At 52.7% G+C, this 14,514-nt stretch overlaps 1 protein-coding gene across 3 annotated transcripts in view; it reads right to left on the bottom strand.

Moving 5' to 3' along the window:
- Positions 1-268: 268 nt before the first annotated feature.
- BDH1 (3-hydroxybutyrate dehydrogenase 1) overlaps positions 269-14,514 on the bottom strand; it is a 34,280-nt gene continuing 20,034 nt past the window's right edge. For all 3 annotated transcript variants that reach the window (XM_036875204.2, XM_036875203.2, XM_057501400.1), the window contains exons 5-7: positions 9,445-9,586; positions 2,421-2,573; positions 269-1,082 (exon numbers count right to left, since the gene is read on the bottom strand). In XM_036875204.2, coding sequence (XP_036731099.1) covers positions 613-1,082; positions 2,421-2,573; positions 9,445-9,586 — 765 coding nt within the window. In that variant the 3' untranslated portion in view covers positions 269-612. The remainder of the gene's footprint in view (positions 1,083-2,420; positions 2,574-9,444; positions 9,587-14,514) is intronic.

Here is a 14,514-nt window from a genome sequence, read left to right as displayed (position 1 = left end):
AGGCAAGGACACAGAGCTCATCAGAGGATTCTCAGATAACTGGAGCAGCCCTGGAACACAAAATGTGAAGCATTTCTACAGCAGTGGTAGAAACACACAACTTGGACTATTTATAAGCAATAAAGGGCTATTAATATATCCTATTTGGGCTGCAAATTCTTCATGTACAAAAGAAAAATAATCTGTCCTTTTTACCCAAGAGGTTGGTTTAAGGATCAAATGAGGTAAAATTTTAAACTATTTTGGCTTAAAAATGTAAAGGATTGGATTCTATTTTATAATAAATCTGTTTTTAATATAAAGATGCCCCCCAGAAATCTCTGTATGAAATCAACTCCAGAAAAATGGATGCACCATGTTTGCCCTGAGGTTTGGGGGCCCTGCCCACCACTCAGCACCCCAATTAAGAAGGCCCGAGCCACTCATTGTGCACACAAGCTGGGCTGGGCTACCCCCTCTGGTTAATGCTAAACTGGAAGTGGGTCCTCCTGGGACTGTAGAAAATCCACAAATCAGTAACTAAGAGGTGATTGATACACAAGCTCCTCCCTCCCTCCCTGCTTCCTCTTGCCTCCCACCAGGGCTCCCCAGCAGAGGCCAGAGTGAAACCCTTCAGTGTATGTAGATCCTGTCGGAGACTGCCCCGGGCAAGTGGGTCATGATCTGCATTCGCAGCCACCAGTAGTAGTCCATGGGGTGGTAGCGAGTATAGGGGGTGGCTGAGGTCAGGGCATGGGTGACAGCGTTGATGACAGGGGACGTGTCGGTGGAGCCACTGTTGCAGTAGGTCTCCATCTTGGTGATCTTCTCATCAAAGTACTTCTTGCCATAATCCCTGCGCACCACCTCCGGCAGCTCATCCCACATTTTACTGGCAATGGCTTGGATGCGCTCAGGACTGTACAGGCTGGTGGCAGCGATGAAGTTGCCGGGCTCTATCACACTGACCTTCACGCCCAGCGGGTGCATCTCATAGCGCAGGCAATCTGAGAAAGCCTCCACTCCGAACTTGGTGATGCAGTACGGGGAGCGGGCTGGGTTGGCCATGCGTCCCAGCATGCTGCTGATATTGATGACACGGCCTATAAAGATAGCAAACACCTGCTCAAGAGGGGCAGAGGGTCTGGGGCCTGGAATGTTTCTGGGGGCCAGCCAGGAACCTGGTCCCCCTGGCCTCTGACCCTCGTTTTGCTGCCTGCCAGGCTGGGGCCTGGCCTTCTGAAACACCCAAGGTTGGGGGGCTCCTTATGTGTAGTCAAGGCCAGCTCGGGCTCAATCATTGGCATCAACATGCTGGGGTTTCTCAGATAGCCTGCTTAGCTGGGCAGCACAATGGAAGAGAAATGAGTGAGAAGCAGGCCTGTACACCAGGAGGGGATGCACAGCTATGCTATGGTTCACCTCCCACATTCTCTCTGAGCATTTATACCACAAATTGTTATCACCCAGCAGGGCTCTGTCTACAAGCAGGCAGGGACGGGGCAGGGTTCTGAACCTGACTTCAGGACTAGGACATGTGGGCAGTGTCTGGCACTGGGAGAGACTGATGACCTCAAGAGGCTTTCCCACAGGCCCCAGCCTGGCAGCAGCACCTAACACCTCCCTGGGACCATGGGGTGGAGGTGGAGCCCATGAACCTGGCCAAGTAAGCCCAGGCAGACCTGGGACCTGCTGGCCATAGGTGTGCACCAGGAAGGTAAGGCACAGCCCCATCCCAGGCACTGTGGAGAAGCACCTTTCAGAAACCTCTAATGTGACAGCAGCTGAAGGGTTGGGATTGCCTTCTAAAACCCTAGAACTGCTGGCTGGGTTCATCCTGTCATTGCTGGGTCTTTGGGATAGATTATATGGATCTGCCCCATGTTGCCATAACTGTTTGCTCTCCTAGGGAGAAAATCTGAGTCAGTGACTTCTTAAATGGTTTACTTATATTTGGCTACCTAACATGATTTTGCTGTTTTGTTTTCCAAAGTTCTAAATCTTAATTATTCTTTTTTTGCTTGCTACTATTGTCTCATTTTTAAACTATGGCATGGTAACCCCTAGAATGGATATATCAAAATTCACATGACCACACCCCTATTGATACCTGATGTGTACACACAGCAATGTGCACAAGGGTGGTTTTTTCTCTAGATCAGGTTTCCAGAGTGGAAGCACTACTGTAATCTTCCTTTGGTGCATAGACTACTGACCTCTTACCTCGTCTATTTTCTAAAAACCACAAGCCTGTGTGCCCACCTGGCCACAGCACCTCAGCTCACACAGTTTATAGGCCCCCGCAGGGCTCTTGGGAGTCATGTGCTCAGCCTTACTGGGCTGTGTTTCTTCCATCTGTTGAGAACTACTTCTATTTTGCTGCAAAGTTTAAAATATGGGGAAGATCCAGGAGGCAGGAAGGAGGTCCTTTTCCAACTCACCTTTGGCCCTTCGGATGAGGGGGAGAAAGGATTTTGTCATCCGCACTGTGCCCCACAGGTTCACCTCCGCCACCTCCTTGTAGGTCTCCATGCTAGTGAACTCCACCTCCCCAAATGTCGAGATGCCAGCATTGTTCACAAGGCCCCACATGCCTGGACAGGAGGGAACAGAACCATGGTCACCCTGTGGGCTTGACCTCAGATGACCCCCCATCAGGCTGGAGCCCATTCCCCTCCCCACTTTCATGCTTTTCTCCCCAGGATCTGCCAGCTTCTGGTCTAAGGTTCTGGGGATACTTCCTAGAGTCACCCAGAATAACAGGAGCTCGAGACACCCACAGTACTGGCTGTGACCCTCCCTTACATCTTCAATGTCTGATCCTCATCTCACTCTGACTGCATCGATCCTCTGGGCGCATCATGACCCAGTCCTGTGTGTGCCCTCACATTGGAGGCCCCTCACCTCCCTCACACCCTCTGCTCCATCCAGCTCATCCCCCCACTCTGTACCCAGGCATCTGTTTACTCCTGCCTCTGAGCCTGCCTTTGCACTCTCTCTCTTGCCAGAAGCCAGGGGAACCTCAGGAGTCTTCCAAGCTAAGCCCTCTCTGGAGCACCAGGAAGAGACCCAGTGTCCAATGTCACACAGCAAGTTAGAGGCCCAGCCAAGCCTTGATCTTGGGGCTGACCCCAGTCCTGCTCTATCCTGAGACTTCCCTAACAATTATTCCACTCTCTCGTCTCCCCTCTCTGCCCCATGCACTATTTACTGGTTATCATATGGTAAGCCCACGTCGTGGTAGCCTGTTCATCAGTATCACGTGTGACACACCTGGACTCTGCAGGTAGGGAATGCCCTTTGTGTGGTCCCATGGGGCTGAGTACAGGGTCGGAGCAAAAGTACACTCTCCGAGTATACTTGGGTTGCCTATTCCCTGCAACACCAGCTAAGGGACAGCTGGCTCCTGCAGACTCAGAGAACACTGGTGCTGGAAAGATTCTCGGAGCTCATTTAGTCTAACTGTTCTTACCACTAGGGAAACGGAGGCCCTGCAGGGAGAGGCATCAGTAAGTCAGAGGCAGAGCTGAACTGGGGAACTGACCCTGGGGAGGAAGCCTTGCTTTGCAAGGTCCCCTGCGGGCCATTTTCTGGGGTGCAAGGGCTGGCTGGGCTGGAGCCTCAGGACAGAGCCGGCCCTGCCTCTTTGTTGTGGAAACCTCAGGGTTTAGTCTCTCTGAGAGATTCCCCTTTCAGGGGCTGCCCTCCCTCCCACCAGCTGTCCCCCAGCCTATGGGAATTCTGGCAGGGCTTCACTTTCTAAGTTAATCATGGAAATGAGTCTGTGTAAATGACAGAGTAATTGGTCTCTAGCTGCTTTCCTTCCATGTTACCCAAATTAAAGTTTAGTTAACTGACCTCTGGTGACTTCTCCTTTTGTTTGGAGAATTATGGACATTTATTAGAGAAAGGAAATTGCAGGTTAACAACATGCCCATGAAGCTACCCCTCCCACTCCCAGCCTTCAGACTGAAGCTTCCTGCTCTCTGGTCTTACCACTGACTACAGAGTGACACAGCAGCCACCACAACCCCCCAGCAGTGACTGTCCAGCCTGCAGACCTCCCAGGAGGGGCAGCAGGCCTCTCTATGCTTGGCAGGGCTGACACTTCACCCTCCACCTTCCAGACCAAAGGCCAGTGATCCTTCTCTCTCTTCTATGCAACTTCAACCCTCCCCGCCCCTGGATCCCTCCCTCAAAGCTGTACACATGAGATGCTCAATTAATGTCTGTCAGGTGACTGAATGTCTGCAAATACCGTGTTTCCAGGCCCTAAAGAACCTTAACCATGATATCCCCTCATACCACAGTCTACTCTCCTTCCCTCCATGGCCAGGCTTCTGAGAACACAAACCATACTCCAGTGTTCCATTTCCCTGCCATTCTGGGTCCCAGGCCTACTGCTGCTCCAAGGCATCCAGGGTGCCACAAACTAAGGATGCCAGCCCTCACCCCATTTTCACTCAAGCTCTTCATATTATGAGCTCTATGCAGTTCTTGACTCTCCCTTCTCCTTGGGCATTAACACTACCCAAGTACCTCCTTCCTCCCTGACACTTCCTTCTACCTGGCCCCTAAAAACAGATGTCCCCCAGTGTCCTGCCTAGACCACCTTCTCTCAAACTACACTCAATGCTTAAGACAGCCCTGTCTTCTTTATGTTCATGGAAATTTCCAGCTGCTTTGTGTTTGAGTCATATAGTATCACATGACCTAAAATACATACAGCCTTTTTTCCATCCAAAAACTAATAACATCTGGCACTGATATCAAAAAAAGCTTAATAGAGCTTGACCTGTGAAGGCATATGGCTCCTGGATTACCGCTCTGCTAACTTAAGAAGTAGTAACAGTTGGTGGACCCAGGAGCTCCCTGGAGTCCTCAGCCAACATGATGAATAAACACAACATTCCTGCTGGTCTGGGTGACAGCTGTTTTCTTGCAGCAGCCACAGTGCCACCATCGTGTCCATGAGGTTCCCATGTGCCCCTGGGAGTCACAGCTCTCTCCTAAGCCTGCTCCCCACCTCCTGACAGTCGCTTTCTCCTGATGTCCCACAGGTCCCAGCTCCCCCTACCCACACCAACACACCAACTTCCTGGCTACCCATGCCTGCTCCTCCTCTTTGCTCACACTTCACCTCATGTGTGACTCCTCCAGCTTCCTCACTTCTCCCCCATCTAGTGAGAGCTGCTAATATTACCATAATGATTGGAAGGACAGCGACCCTGAACTCAGTTCTATGCATCCATGAATCCATCTGGTCCTCACAACCACCCTATAAGTAGACACTAAATTGTTCCTTATCTGGATGAGACAACTGAGGCCCGCAGAGGTAAAGCACCATGCTCCGTGTCATCCAGCTCGCCAGTGGACGCAACAGAACGGGGACCCAGGTCTGTGGGAGGACACAGCCCTCACACTCACCCCGTGCTGCTGTCGCTTCCTTTGCTGTGTCATTGGAATTTGTGTCTTTCTTCCCATTTCCACAGTGTTAGTTTGAGTCCCTGTCACCTCCCTCCTGTGTCATTGGAGAAACCTCCCCAGGCTCTCCCTGTGGCAGTCTCTCTCCCCCACCTCCATACTGACCTGACCCCCTCAGCCAGACTCCCCTCCTCAGTCACTTCCCGCTCTGAGGGCCCCCTTCTGTGGTGGGCTCTGTGAAGCCTCCTTTCCCACGCTTCTCACCCCCTCCCCTTCATGTATCCTGCCCTCTCCAAGCCTGAACAGCCAGCCGCTCCTCTGACAGGTTGGCCCTTCCTGCCCCTGCTGCTTCGGGGCTCTGTTCAGCAACCCCAGTTCTTGGCCTGACAGCAGCTTTTCCTGAAGTTCTTCTCCCTGTGCTGCCGCGGTGCTCAGACTAGGTGTGAGCACTGGTCGGCTCACAGAGCACTTTCCCCACTTCATAGCCGGGCGAGCTGAGGCCCACACAACCCAAGGCCACACTTCAACCAAGCAGTGACACCCAGACTGAACCCAGTCTTCTCGCTCCCAGACAGCGGGGGCTCCAGTTGTAAGGTCTCCCCTGTCAACAGCAGGAGGTCCCCAGGGCTGCAGCCATTCATCACAGGCCCTGCTGTGGAGCCACCTACTTCCACTGGGCTGGCATCCAACTACAAACTCCTCCTGCAGGGTCATATCCTTTCTGGCATTCAGCACACTACCAATTACACAACAGGTACTCAATAGATGTTTACTGACTGCAAGGTAGTGATGGTCTCAAGGTCAGGCCACTCCCATGTCCTGAAGGTTGGTTCACTCATTCAGCCTTTCCCTGGGGTGGGAGAGGGAGGTCTGCTCACAGGGTCCAGTGTCCAGTCCCTCAGAGACCTGCTGGGGAGCAGAGGGGCTGCTGGCAGGTGGCTCACTAGCTCTTTTCTGACGACCCCTTCATCTCACCCCCTGTAACTGGTAGCCAGCAACTGTTCCACAAAGCCAAAGTGAAGGGCATCAGACTTGCCATCACAATGTGCTCTTCACGGTGGGGGAGGCTGGGGGAGAACGGGGCTGGTCTCCTGGAAGGTTTCTGCCTGGGTGGATGGGTGGACTGAGCCTCAAGTCACCGTCCGCTTAGGGAAGGCAGGCTCGTGTGACAGCTCTGGAGGGCGCCACCTGGAGGTCTAAGACAATATAGCGCTGAGAAGGGGGAAATCTGCACTGTTGTACCAGGAAAAAGACAGCCCTTGGGAAGGGGAGGCCAGGGAAGGGAGAGAGACCTGAGTAACCACATGTACAACAGACTTATTTTCTTTTTCACACCTAAAAATCCTCAAATCTTTTTCCAAGAAATTCCGTATTGGTTAAGGAAGGTCATGCGAGTGGTTTACCAGCCCTCGCCAGAATTTGTCCTGTAGAAAAGAGGAGGGAAAGGTCTGTGCATCAGGGCGGTGCCAGGTTTGAGCCCAATCCAAGGGCAGGGGGTTGAGTGCCTCCCCCTTGGGGCCAGGGTCCATCCACCCCACCTTGCTAGGTTAGGCTAACTGCCAGACTGCTACAGGAATGGATGGTTCTGCACCCGTGGCAGGGAACAGGGACCTGGGCCCTGAGCAGCTCTCAGCGCTAGTGCAGCCCTATTCTGTGCTCAGACCTACAGTGATGATGCCTTTTCATGGGCATTTTAAATCACTGCAAACCCACAAGCTGTAATGAAATGGCTTCGTGGTGCTGACTGCAGCAGTTTTCCTGCCTAATAGTTTATGAAGACAACATCCCAGTGGCCCGGGAAAGGTGGGCGGGAGGAGGATTTACCACTGGGGAGGGGGCGAAGCAGGCTGTACGTTCTGAGCCGGTAATTATCCCAGTGGGACCCATCCCATCTTTTCTTAATGGGACAGGAGCCCTGGCTCTGCCTGTTAATTATGAAACAGATGTTCAGTGAGTTTGGAAGAGAGCAAAAGGCCTGGGAGTGGCCTGCTGTGGTGGGCAGGAGCTGCACTGGGCTGGCAAGGTGATGCATCAGGGACAGGCTGGAAACCGGAACCATAGCTTCTCTGAACCATAGCACAGCACAGAAGCTTCTGAGGCTCTGCTGAGGTTCACAGCATCTCTGCCTGCCTGATAAAGGCTCAGCAGAGTGCCCCCACAGGCCCTGGTCACCACCCCCTTCCCTCCTCACTATCAGTGACTGATGTCGCCACTTAGGAGAGCTGCCCTCAGCCCATGCTGTGGGTAAAGCAAGGAGCTGAATGAGGCATGCCCTTTTTGCCTGGGTTATCAGGAAGCTCAAGGGACAATGTCATAGGCGGAGTAGACCAGAATGCCGCACCCTCACCACTGTGCTCTACATGAAAAGCGGCCCCTTCCCTCTGTTGTACACAGAGCCCCTCCCACCAAGGTCCTCCATGGGTTGAACTGGGAGGACACTTGGGTCCTTACGTTACAGGAACTTCCTGCAGCATGTGACCCTGTTGGCTACTGGCCCCCAAACTTTCTATTTGCTTAGCTTCTGGGGCACTATACCAACCTCTCTGACAGTTGTCTTTTCCCCTTCCCTGCCCCTAATTGTTCATGTTCCCAAGGAGCTCTTCCTTACATCTGCCTCCCTCCTAGCCTCACTTCCCACCCTGGACACCTGAGCTCCAGCCCAGCCACTCTCCCAGGGCATCTCACAGGCACTTCAGTGTCTCCCATTCCTCAACCTGCTCTCCCAGCAGGGGCACCAGGTGCCCAGGATAGAGACCTCTTGCCTCTCCCTCATCCTCACATGTATCAGTCACTAAGTCCAGCCAGCTCTGTCTTCTCAATACTCCTCAAATCTGAGTCTGCCTCTTTCCCAGCATCCACTGCTCTTGTTCAGGACTCTCACATTCATGCTCTCCTTTTAAATCCACCCTCCATACTTCCATCACAGTCCCTGGAGTGAGGTCTCACAAGTCTAACCAGGTCATTCTCCTTGGCAAATCCCCTTCGGTGGCTCTGTCTTGCCAGTGGGTTTCAGCCCTGGGCAAGCTCACTCTCAATTCAGTGAGACGAAAAATCACAGTGGAACATTCCTGGGGTGAAAGGGTTTATACCCAACTTTATTCCCACAGCAGCACATCATGTAAGCACAAGAATCCCATCCACTCAGAGAAAGTCTGCATACAGCAATCTGGTCTCTGCCTCTGGGCCTCCCCGCCCTCCCACAGCCTTCTCAGTCTCTGTCCTCGGTGCCACCACCACTCCAGCCTCTGCTCTCCTGCAGATGTGCAGCCCAGAGCTCTGGGCAGAGCTCTTTATATAGAGTCAGTAACAATGCATTGCCCATGCATGTGCAGTGAGCAAGTTGACCAGAGTGAGGTTAGAATACTGGTCATAGGAACTTTCATTTTCTTTACACTCCCACTACCCTTAAGAGAGAGGCCATGCTCCCTCGCCTGGACCCTAGGCCCTGGACAACCTCCCTCCCAACCTCACATGCTGCCACTACCTCCACCAGACCTGACCCCTACCTCTGCTTCCACTATCGTCCACGGTCCCTCCTCACGGGATGCCCTTCCTGCACTCTGCCACAGTCTGCCCTAACTCCCATTCCCCACCCCACCCCAAGACTAGGCTATGTCCCTCTGTCCTGTGCTGCTCCCCAAGAGGGGACATGGAAATCACTGGGGGCAGTCCCCCGATGAACTGTGAAGTCCTCAGGAAGAGGGGCCACGTCTTGGCCATCTTTGTGTCCCCAGTACTCAGCCCAGCACCCGACCCAGAGCGGACATTTCGTGAGTGCTGGCTGAATTGATCTGCACCAGCACGCACCCATTCATCACTCCTGCAGATTATGAAATGACCCCTGGCTTAGTTTACATTGCTTTCTTGCACAGGTGTGTTTAAAGTCACCCACTTCCTCCTGTGCAGGAAGCACTTAAGGAAGAGCTTAAACAGCAAAGGGAGGAGTCCTTTGGCAGGATACCAGCAAATGGAGGGTGGTTGTTAGGCAAGAGCCCTTGGAATGGCCCATGCGCTATCCCCACTGCCCCAAGGTTGCCCTACCTTTCTCAGGGTCCTCGAGGCTTGAGCGGACGATCTCCACCACGTTCTCCACCTCCTCACTGCTGCAGACGTTGAGCTGAACAGTTCTTAATCGATCACTCTTCAAACTATCCAGCTCCTTGGCCCCATCACCTCCTTTGTCCTGGGAAGGAGAGAGGAGCTGCTTCACCTGCCTTCTTCCCACCCTGCCTCCAGGAAGAGGATCAGGGGCAAGGTGGAGGGCTGGCCCCAAGTCGCTACCAAAGCCTTGGGCTTACAAACAACTTAGTAACAGCTGCAGGTGGGGGGGCTCTCTCGAGGCATCACTCCAACCAGCTCCACCAGCAGGTGGTTCTATTCAACCCCTAAGCACTGATGACATACCTAAGTGCCATATATACCTGCACAGCCTCACTGGCAGAATTCTTTCTCTAAGCAGAGGTTGCAAATTCACCAGTGACTGGGGCTTGGCATGTGAGTATCAGACAATGGGTAGGAGCCTGACGATGGGGAATGGAGTATATGCTTGGCCTCTCAACCCCTGCCAGTTGTTGCCCATGTGGATATGTAAGTCCAGGGTTGCCAGGTGCTTAGATTTTTAAATTAGTAATTAGGATTTCCCAATTTTTTAAGTGTTGGCAAACTATATATATATATATAAAACCACTGTGTGGGCCAAAGCCCATCCACAGGCCACAAGTAACCAATGAGCTGCCAGTTTGTCACCTCTATTCTAAGCCAAGGGCCCCTCATGGCCAAACTGGTCAGAGGCCAGGGCCAGGCTCCAATTCCAGTCCAGTCACTAACCAGGCTCTGTGCACTCAGGTGAATCCCTTAACAGGTGCCCAATTTTTCCTGCTTGGAAATATACCAACGTGCCTGTCCTGACCACCTCAGATTAATGGGATGAGGAAATCATTTTTTTAAAAAACACCTGCTAAACTATAAAGTGCTACACAAGTGTTATATAACATGAGCAGAGAGTCACTCGCAAACATCTCTTGGGGCTCTATCATGTTCTGGCACTGTGCTGAGACACAAAAATAAGTAACTCAGCCTTTGTTCTCCAACAGTCACATTTTAGGGTAGGGGTCAGATGAGTAAGCAAACAATACAGGGAGTATCTGCTACAGGAACCCTGTGGGAGGTGGAAGGCTGCACAGAGTGGGGTTGGGGAGGGTCGGCCTTCCAAAGGCAGTGACAGCTGAGGGCATGAACCAGAGGGGGCTCTGGGCAGGGGGCACTTCAGGCAGTGGTCAGAGGGTACCGCAGTAAGTCTCTGCAGGCAGTGCAGGGGCATGAGGACGTGGGTGCTATGAGGCTGGAGAGTGGGTGGGGGTCCACCTGGGGGTAGCGGTGAGAGGCTGGAGGATCTGAATAAAAGCAGATGTCACTCACTGAGTGCTTGCTGTGCCTTATCTCATTTGCTCTCACATCCTGAGACACATCATATCAGCATATCTCACCTATCATTCTACCACACACATTTTTTCCACCTACAGATGAGCTACAACCAATGTGGAAGTTAAGCACTGTCAGTCATAATTTAATTGGCAGTGACTTTCTTAGTGGTGCACGGAATAGTGACACATCTTCTAAGAGGACAGGAGTAGCTGCCAGAGGATGACATGGTAGAAAAATGCCTACTTTCAGCTGAGGGCTGGACTGGGATACAACAGGGTCTGAAGCAAGGACCAGAGTAGAAACACAGGGAAGTCAGCATATGTCAACAGCGGGGACTTCTCTGTGGTTTAGGCTGAGTCTCGTAAGTGGACTGAACTGAGGACCCTAACCCAGGACCGGAGGATCTGCATCATGCAACTTCAGAGGGACACAGGAGGGAATAGTGGAGAGGCTGTGTCAAATGGCCACTTGAGATGACCACCCTGGAGACTTGGGGAAGCATGATGAGGGGGGGAGCGGACTTGTCCTATGTGGCCCAGAAAACAGAAACAAAGCCAAGAAGTCAAATTCCACTGAAAATGAGGATCACAGTCCAAGGCTGGTGTGAACTGCCCAGGGGTGTTCAGACAGGTAGGGGTGGGGTGGGGAACACGGTGCCAGAGAAACCCTAGGCATCAGACAGGGGGTAAGGCTGATACCCCTCTAAAATGTCATCTCTTCAGCCCCCAAACTGTTCTCCTCACAGGGAGTATCCCCTGGGCCCTGGAGAAGCAGTGGCATGGCTGAGTCTGCCCAGCCGGGACCAGGAATACCAGCTACACTCAGTCACCTCTGTACAGAGCAGCCAGACATGAGGCTTGCTTAGTCCAAAGCTTGGCTCTGAAACCCCCTGGATGTGCCAACCTTCCCCAAAAAAATGGCAGGCAAGAACTCCCTGGACACCATCTTCAAGTCCAGACGCGGAAGGGGCTGGTGCCCATAGGTACCTCCATTTTCCACAGACCCCACACACAGGCACTAGGAAAACACATATCTTGTTTTAAAGCAGTCTTTGTATTGTGGCTCCTCAAATGCCCCTGGGAGCAGAGCCCAATGGTCTACGTCTCCGAGGGGATGCAGAGGTCTACTTCCAATAGGACAGGTTCCAGCTAAGATGCAGGAGAGGAACCTGAGAGTCCTTTCCTCTTCCTGGACTTTGTTAACACTGCTGCCATCATTCAGCAGCTCTTGGACCTCACACCAGACCTCTCCTTGTGCCCCTAGGTGGCATCAAGCTGATGGCCCTGCAGTCCCTGGGGGAAGCCCCTCACCCCAGGTTGGGTGCCCCCATGGACTTAGTTTGGCAATGTGGCAGCTAAGAGCCTTTTCTCAGAGGAAGCTAGACAGGTTAATCTCACGGCCCACAGCCTTAGGCTCAGCATTCAGGATGTGCCTTGCCTGACACCTCCCCAGGAGTCCCCATCCGCCCTGAGCAGCCTCCACACCCTGCTCCTGACAGCCACATCAGTGGGACAGAGTCTGTCACTTTGCCTCCAGCTGTTCAAAGGAAACCTTTCCCAACCACCTCAGCCTGCAGACTGCAGACTAGAGCAACTTCCCCTGTCAGCTGCACCTGTCCTCAAGTCAAACCACTCTGCCTGGGCCACACCGCATGCCTGCAGGGTTTCTGTCTTTGTCCATGTCTATCTCGCTGCTCAGAAACAAGCTTTCAGTTGGTGCCTGTGTAACTGACTTACCGATAAGCCCATTTCTTTCACAATCCCTTTAAAGTTCATGTATGAGCTATTTTTCCCACCCCTGGATGAAAGTTCAGGCAAGTCTTATAGCATTTCCACATATTCTCAGATAATAGACAGCCTCTTGATTTTGGAATAAAGGGTCCACTTCCACCTGCTAATCAGATAATTCCAGATCTGCCCAGTCCAGTCTGAAAACTCAAATTCTGCAACTTATATCCAACTTAAAGCCTGCCCTAATCCAGGCCTGACAGAGTGTGGGAAGCAGGGTGGGACACCAGGTAGCAGGGGTGGAGACTGTCTTTCTCCCGATTTTCTAGCTCCTCCTCCTCTCCTATTCCTTGATCTCCGACTCTTCCAGGGTTGGACCCAGGAACAGGCAAGCCTGGTCTTTTGAGGCTGGTGCTGTAGTTGTCTGTTGTTGGCGACCAGGGATGGCAGATGATGAGAGCTGGGCCTCCCTTCTTGGGGTACGCTTCTGGGTTCTGCAGGGACCCCCTGCTGGAGACCTCCCATGCCATTCCTGCCTCACCTGGGTATCTTCTCCCTCAGCCCGGGCTTTAGTGAGGCGCCCTCTGGCCAGCAGTCTCACTGGGTGGGGCCCTCACCATGACTCCAGTTATCCCCATCATCCACATGAGGTCCAGGCCCCAGTGCCCTGCCCGGGCAGAAGGACAGCCCTTTGCCTGGCTCTCTTTGCCCTGCTTCCAGATGAGCCACTCCAGCCTCATTCTTGGGGCTTTAGACTGCTTCTGGTAAACAACTAACCTGCCATCCTGCGACCTCGGCCTCTAGGGCACAAATGGTAAGCTCTCCAAGTGGTTCTCTTGAAGCCCACCTCACTTGAGACTTGAGGGAAAATGTCATAGCACACCAACAACCCTGTCCAGCCCCTCAGCCTCTTCCACCTTAATTTATTACAGTATTGACACAGGGGATGGACAATTCCTGGCAGAAAGCTTTTATAGTCTCCTGGCATTTATCATTAGGTGGTCTGCTCCTCAAGGCAGGATATGAGGATACCCAGCACACGTTCTATGTGAGCATGCATCACACGGCCTGGAAACACTGTGACGAGAGGGGCAAGGCTGGGGCACTGTGACCCTTCCAGGAGGAGCAGCAGGAGGAGCTAGCGAAGGAGATGAGAAAGACCAAGGGAGTGGGATGGCCATGAGGTCAAGAAACAAAGGGTTACAAGCAAGAGTGGTGTGCTTGGCCAAAGCTGTGAATCGGCTGAGTGTGACACGGTCTGAGAATCGGCCAATGGATCTGGCAAAATGGGGGCTGTTGGCATCCCTGATAACAGCTGTGTCAGTGGCATTCGGGGGCCCCACCTGGCCAGGCCCTGCCTTCCCTCCCAGCTTGTCTCCTCCAGGTGGGCACAGCTTTCAGCTACCTCAAACTACTGGCAGTGCCTGGATATGCCACCTCCGCCCATCATGGATCGTCCTTCCCGATGGCAATGAGAAGCCACCCTGGCCCATCAGGCCTTCCCTGTGCTCCCAGAGAGGCAATCTGTTCCTTCTCTGACACATCTTCCCCACATTCTCACCTCACATGCCCCTCTCACTCGCTGCAGCCACAGAGGCCTCCTGCTGGTTCACTAACCCACCAGGCACACACCCTCCTTGGGGCTTGGGCTTGGCTGTCCCCCACCCCCCAGATAAGTGCAAGCTTGCTTCCTCACCTGTCAATGACAGCTTCTCAATGAGCTCTTTCTTCCCGCTTTAAAACTGAGCACCCCACTACCACGTGCACCCTTCTTCTTTTCCTTCTTTATATTTCTCTATCACTTGTCTCACACCTCACCCTTGTCTCTCTCTCCACCTCTAATAGAAGCACAAGGGCAAGAACTTTTCACTGAATTGGCATATGCTTTCTCTCCAAAAGACAGTATTGTCAGCTCATAGTAGGTGCTCAAGAAATATGTGTTGAATAAATGAACCAATAA

This window comes from Manis pentadactyla, chromosome 1 (genome assembly GCF_030020395.1).
Source record: "Manis pentadactyla isolate mManPen7 chromosome 1, mManPen7.hap1, whole genome shotgun sequence".
Taxonomy (NCBI): domain Eukaryota; kingdom Metazoa; phylum Chordata; class Mammalia; order Pholidota; family Manidae; genus Manis; species Manis pentadactyla.
This window is presented reverse-complemented; position numbering and strand designations above follow the sequence as displayed.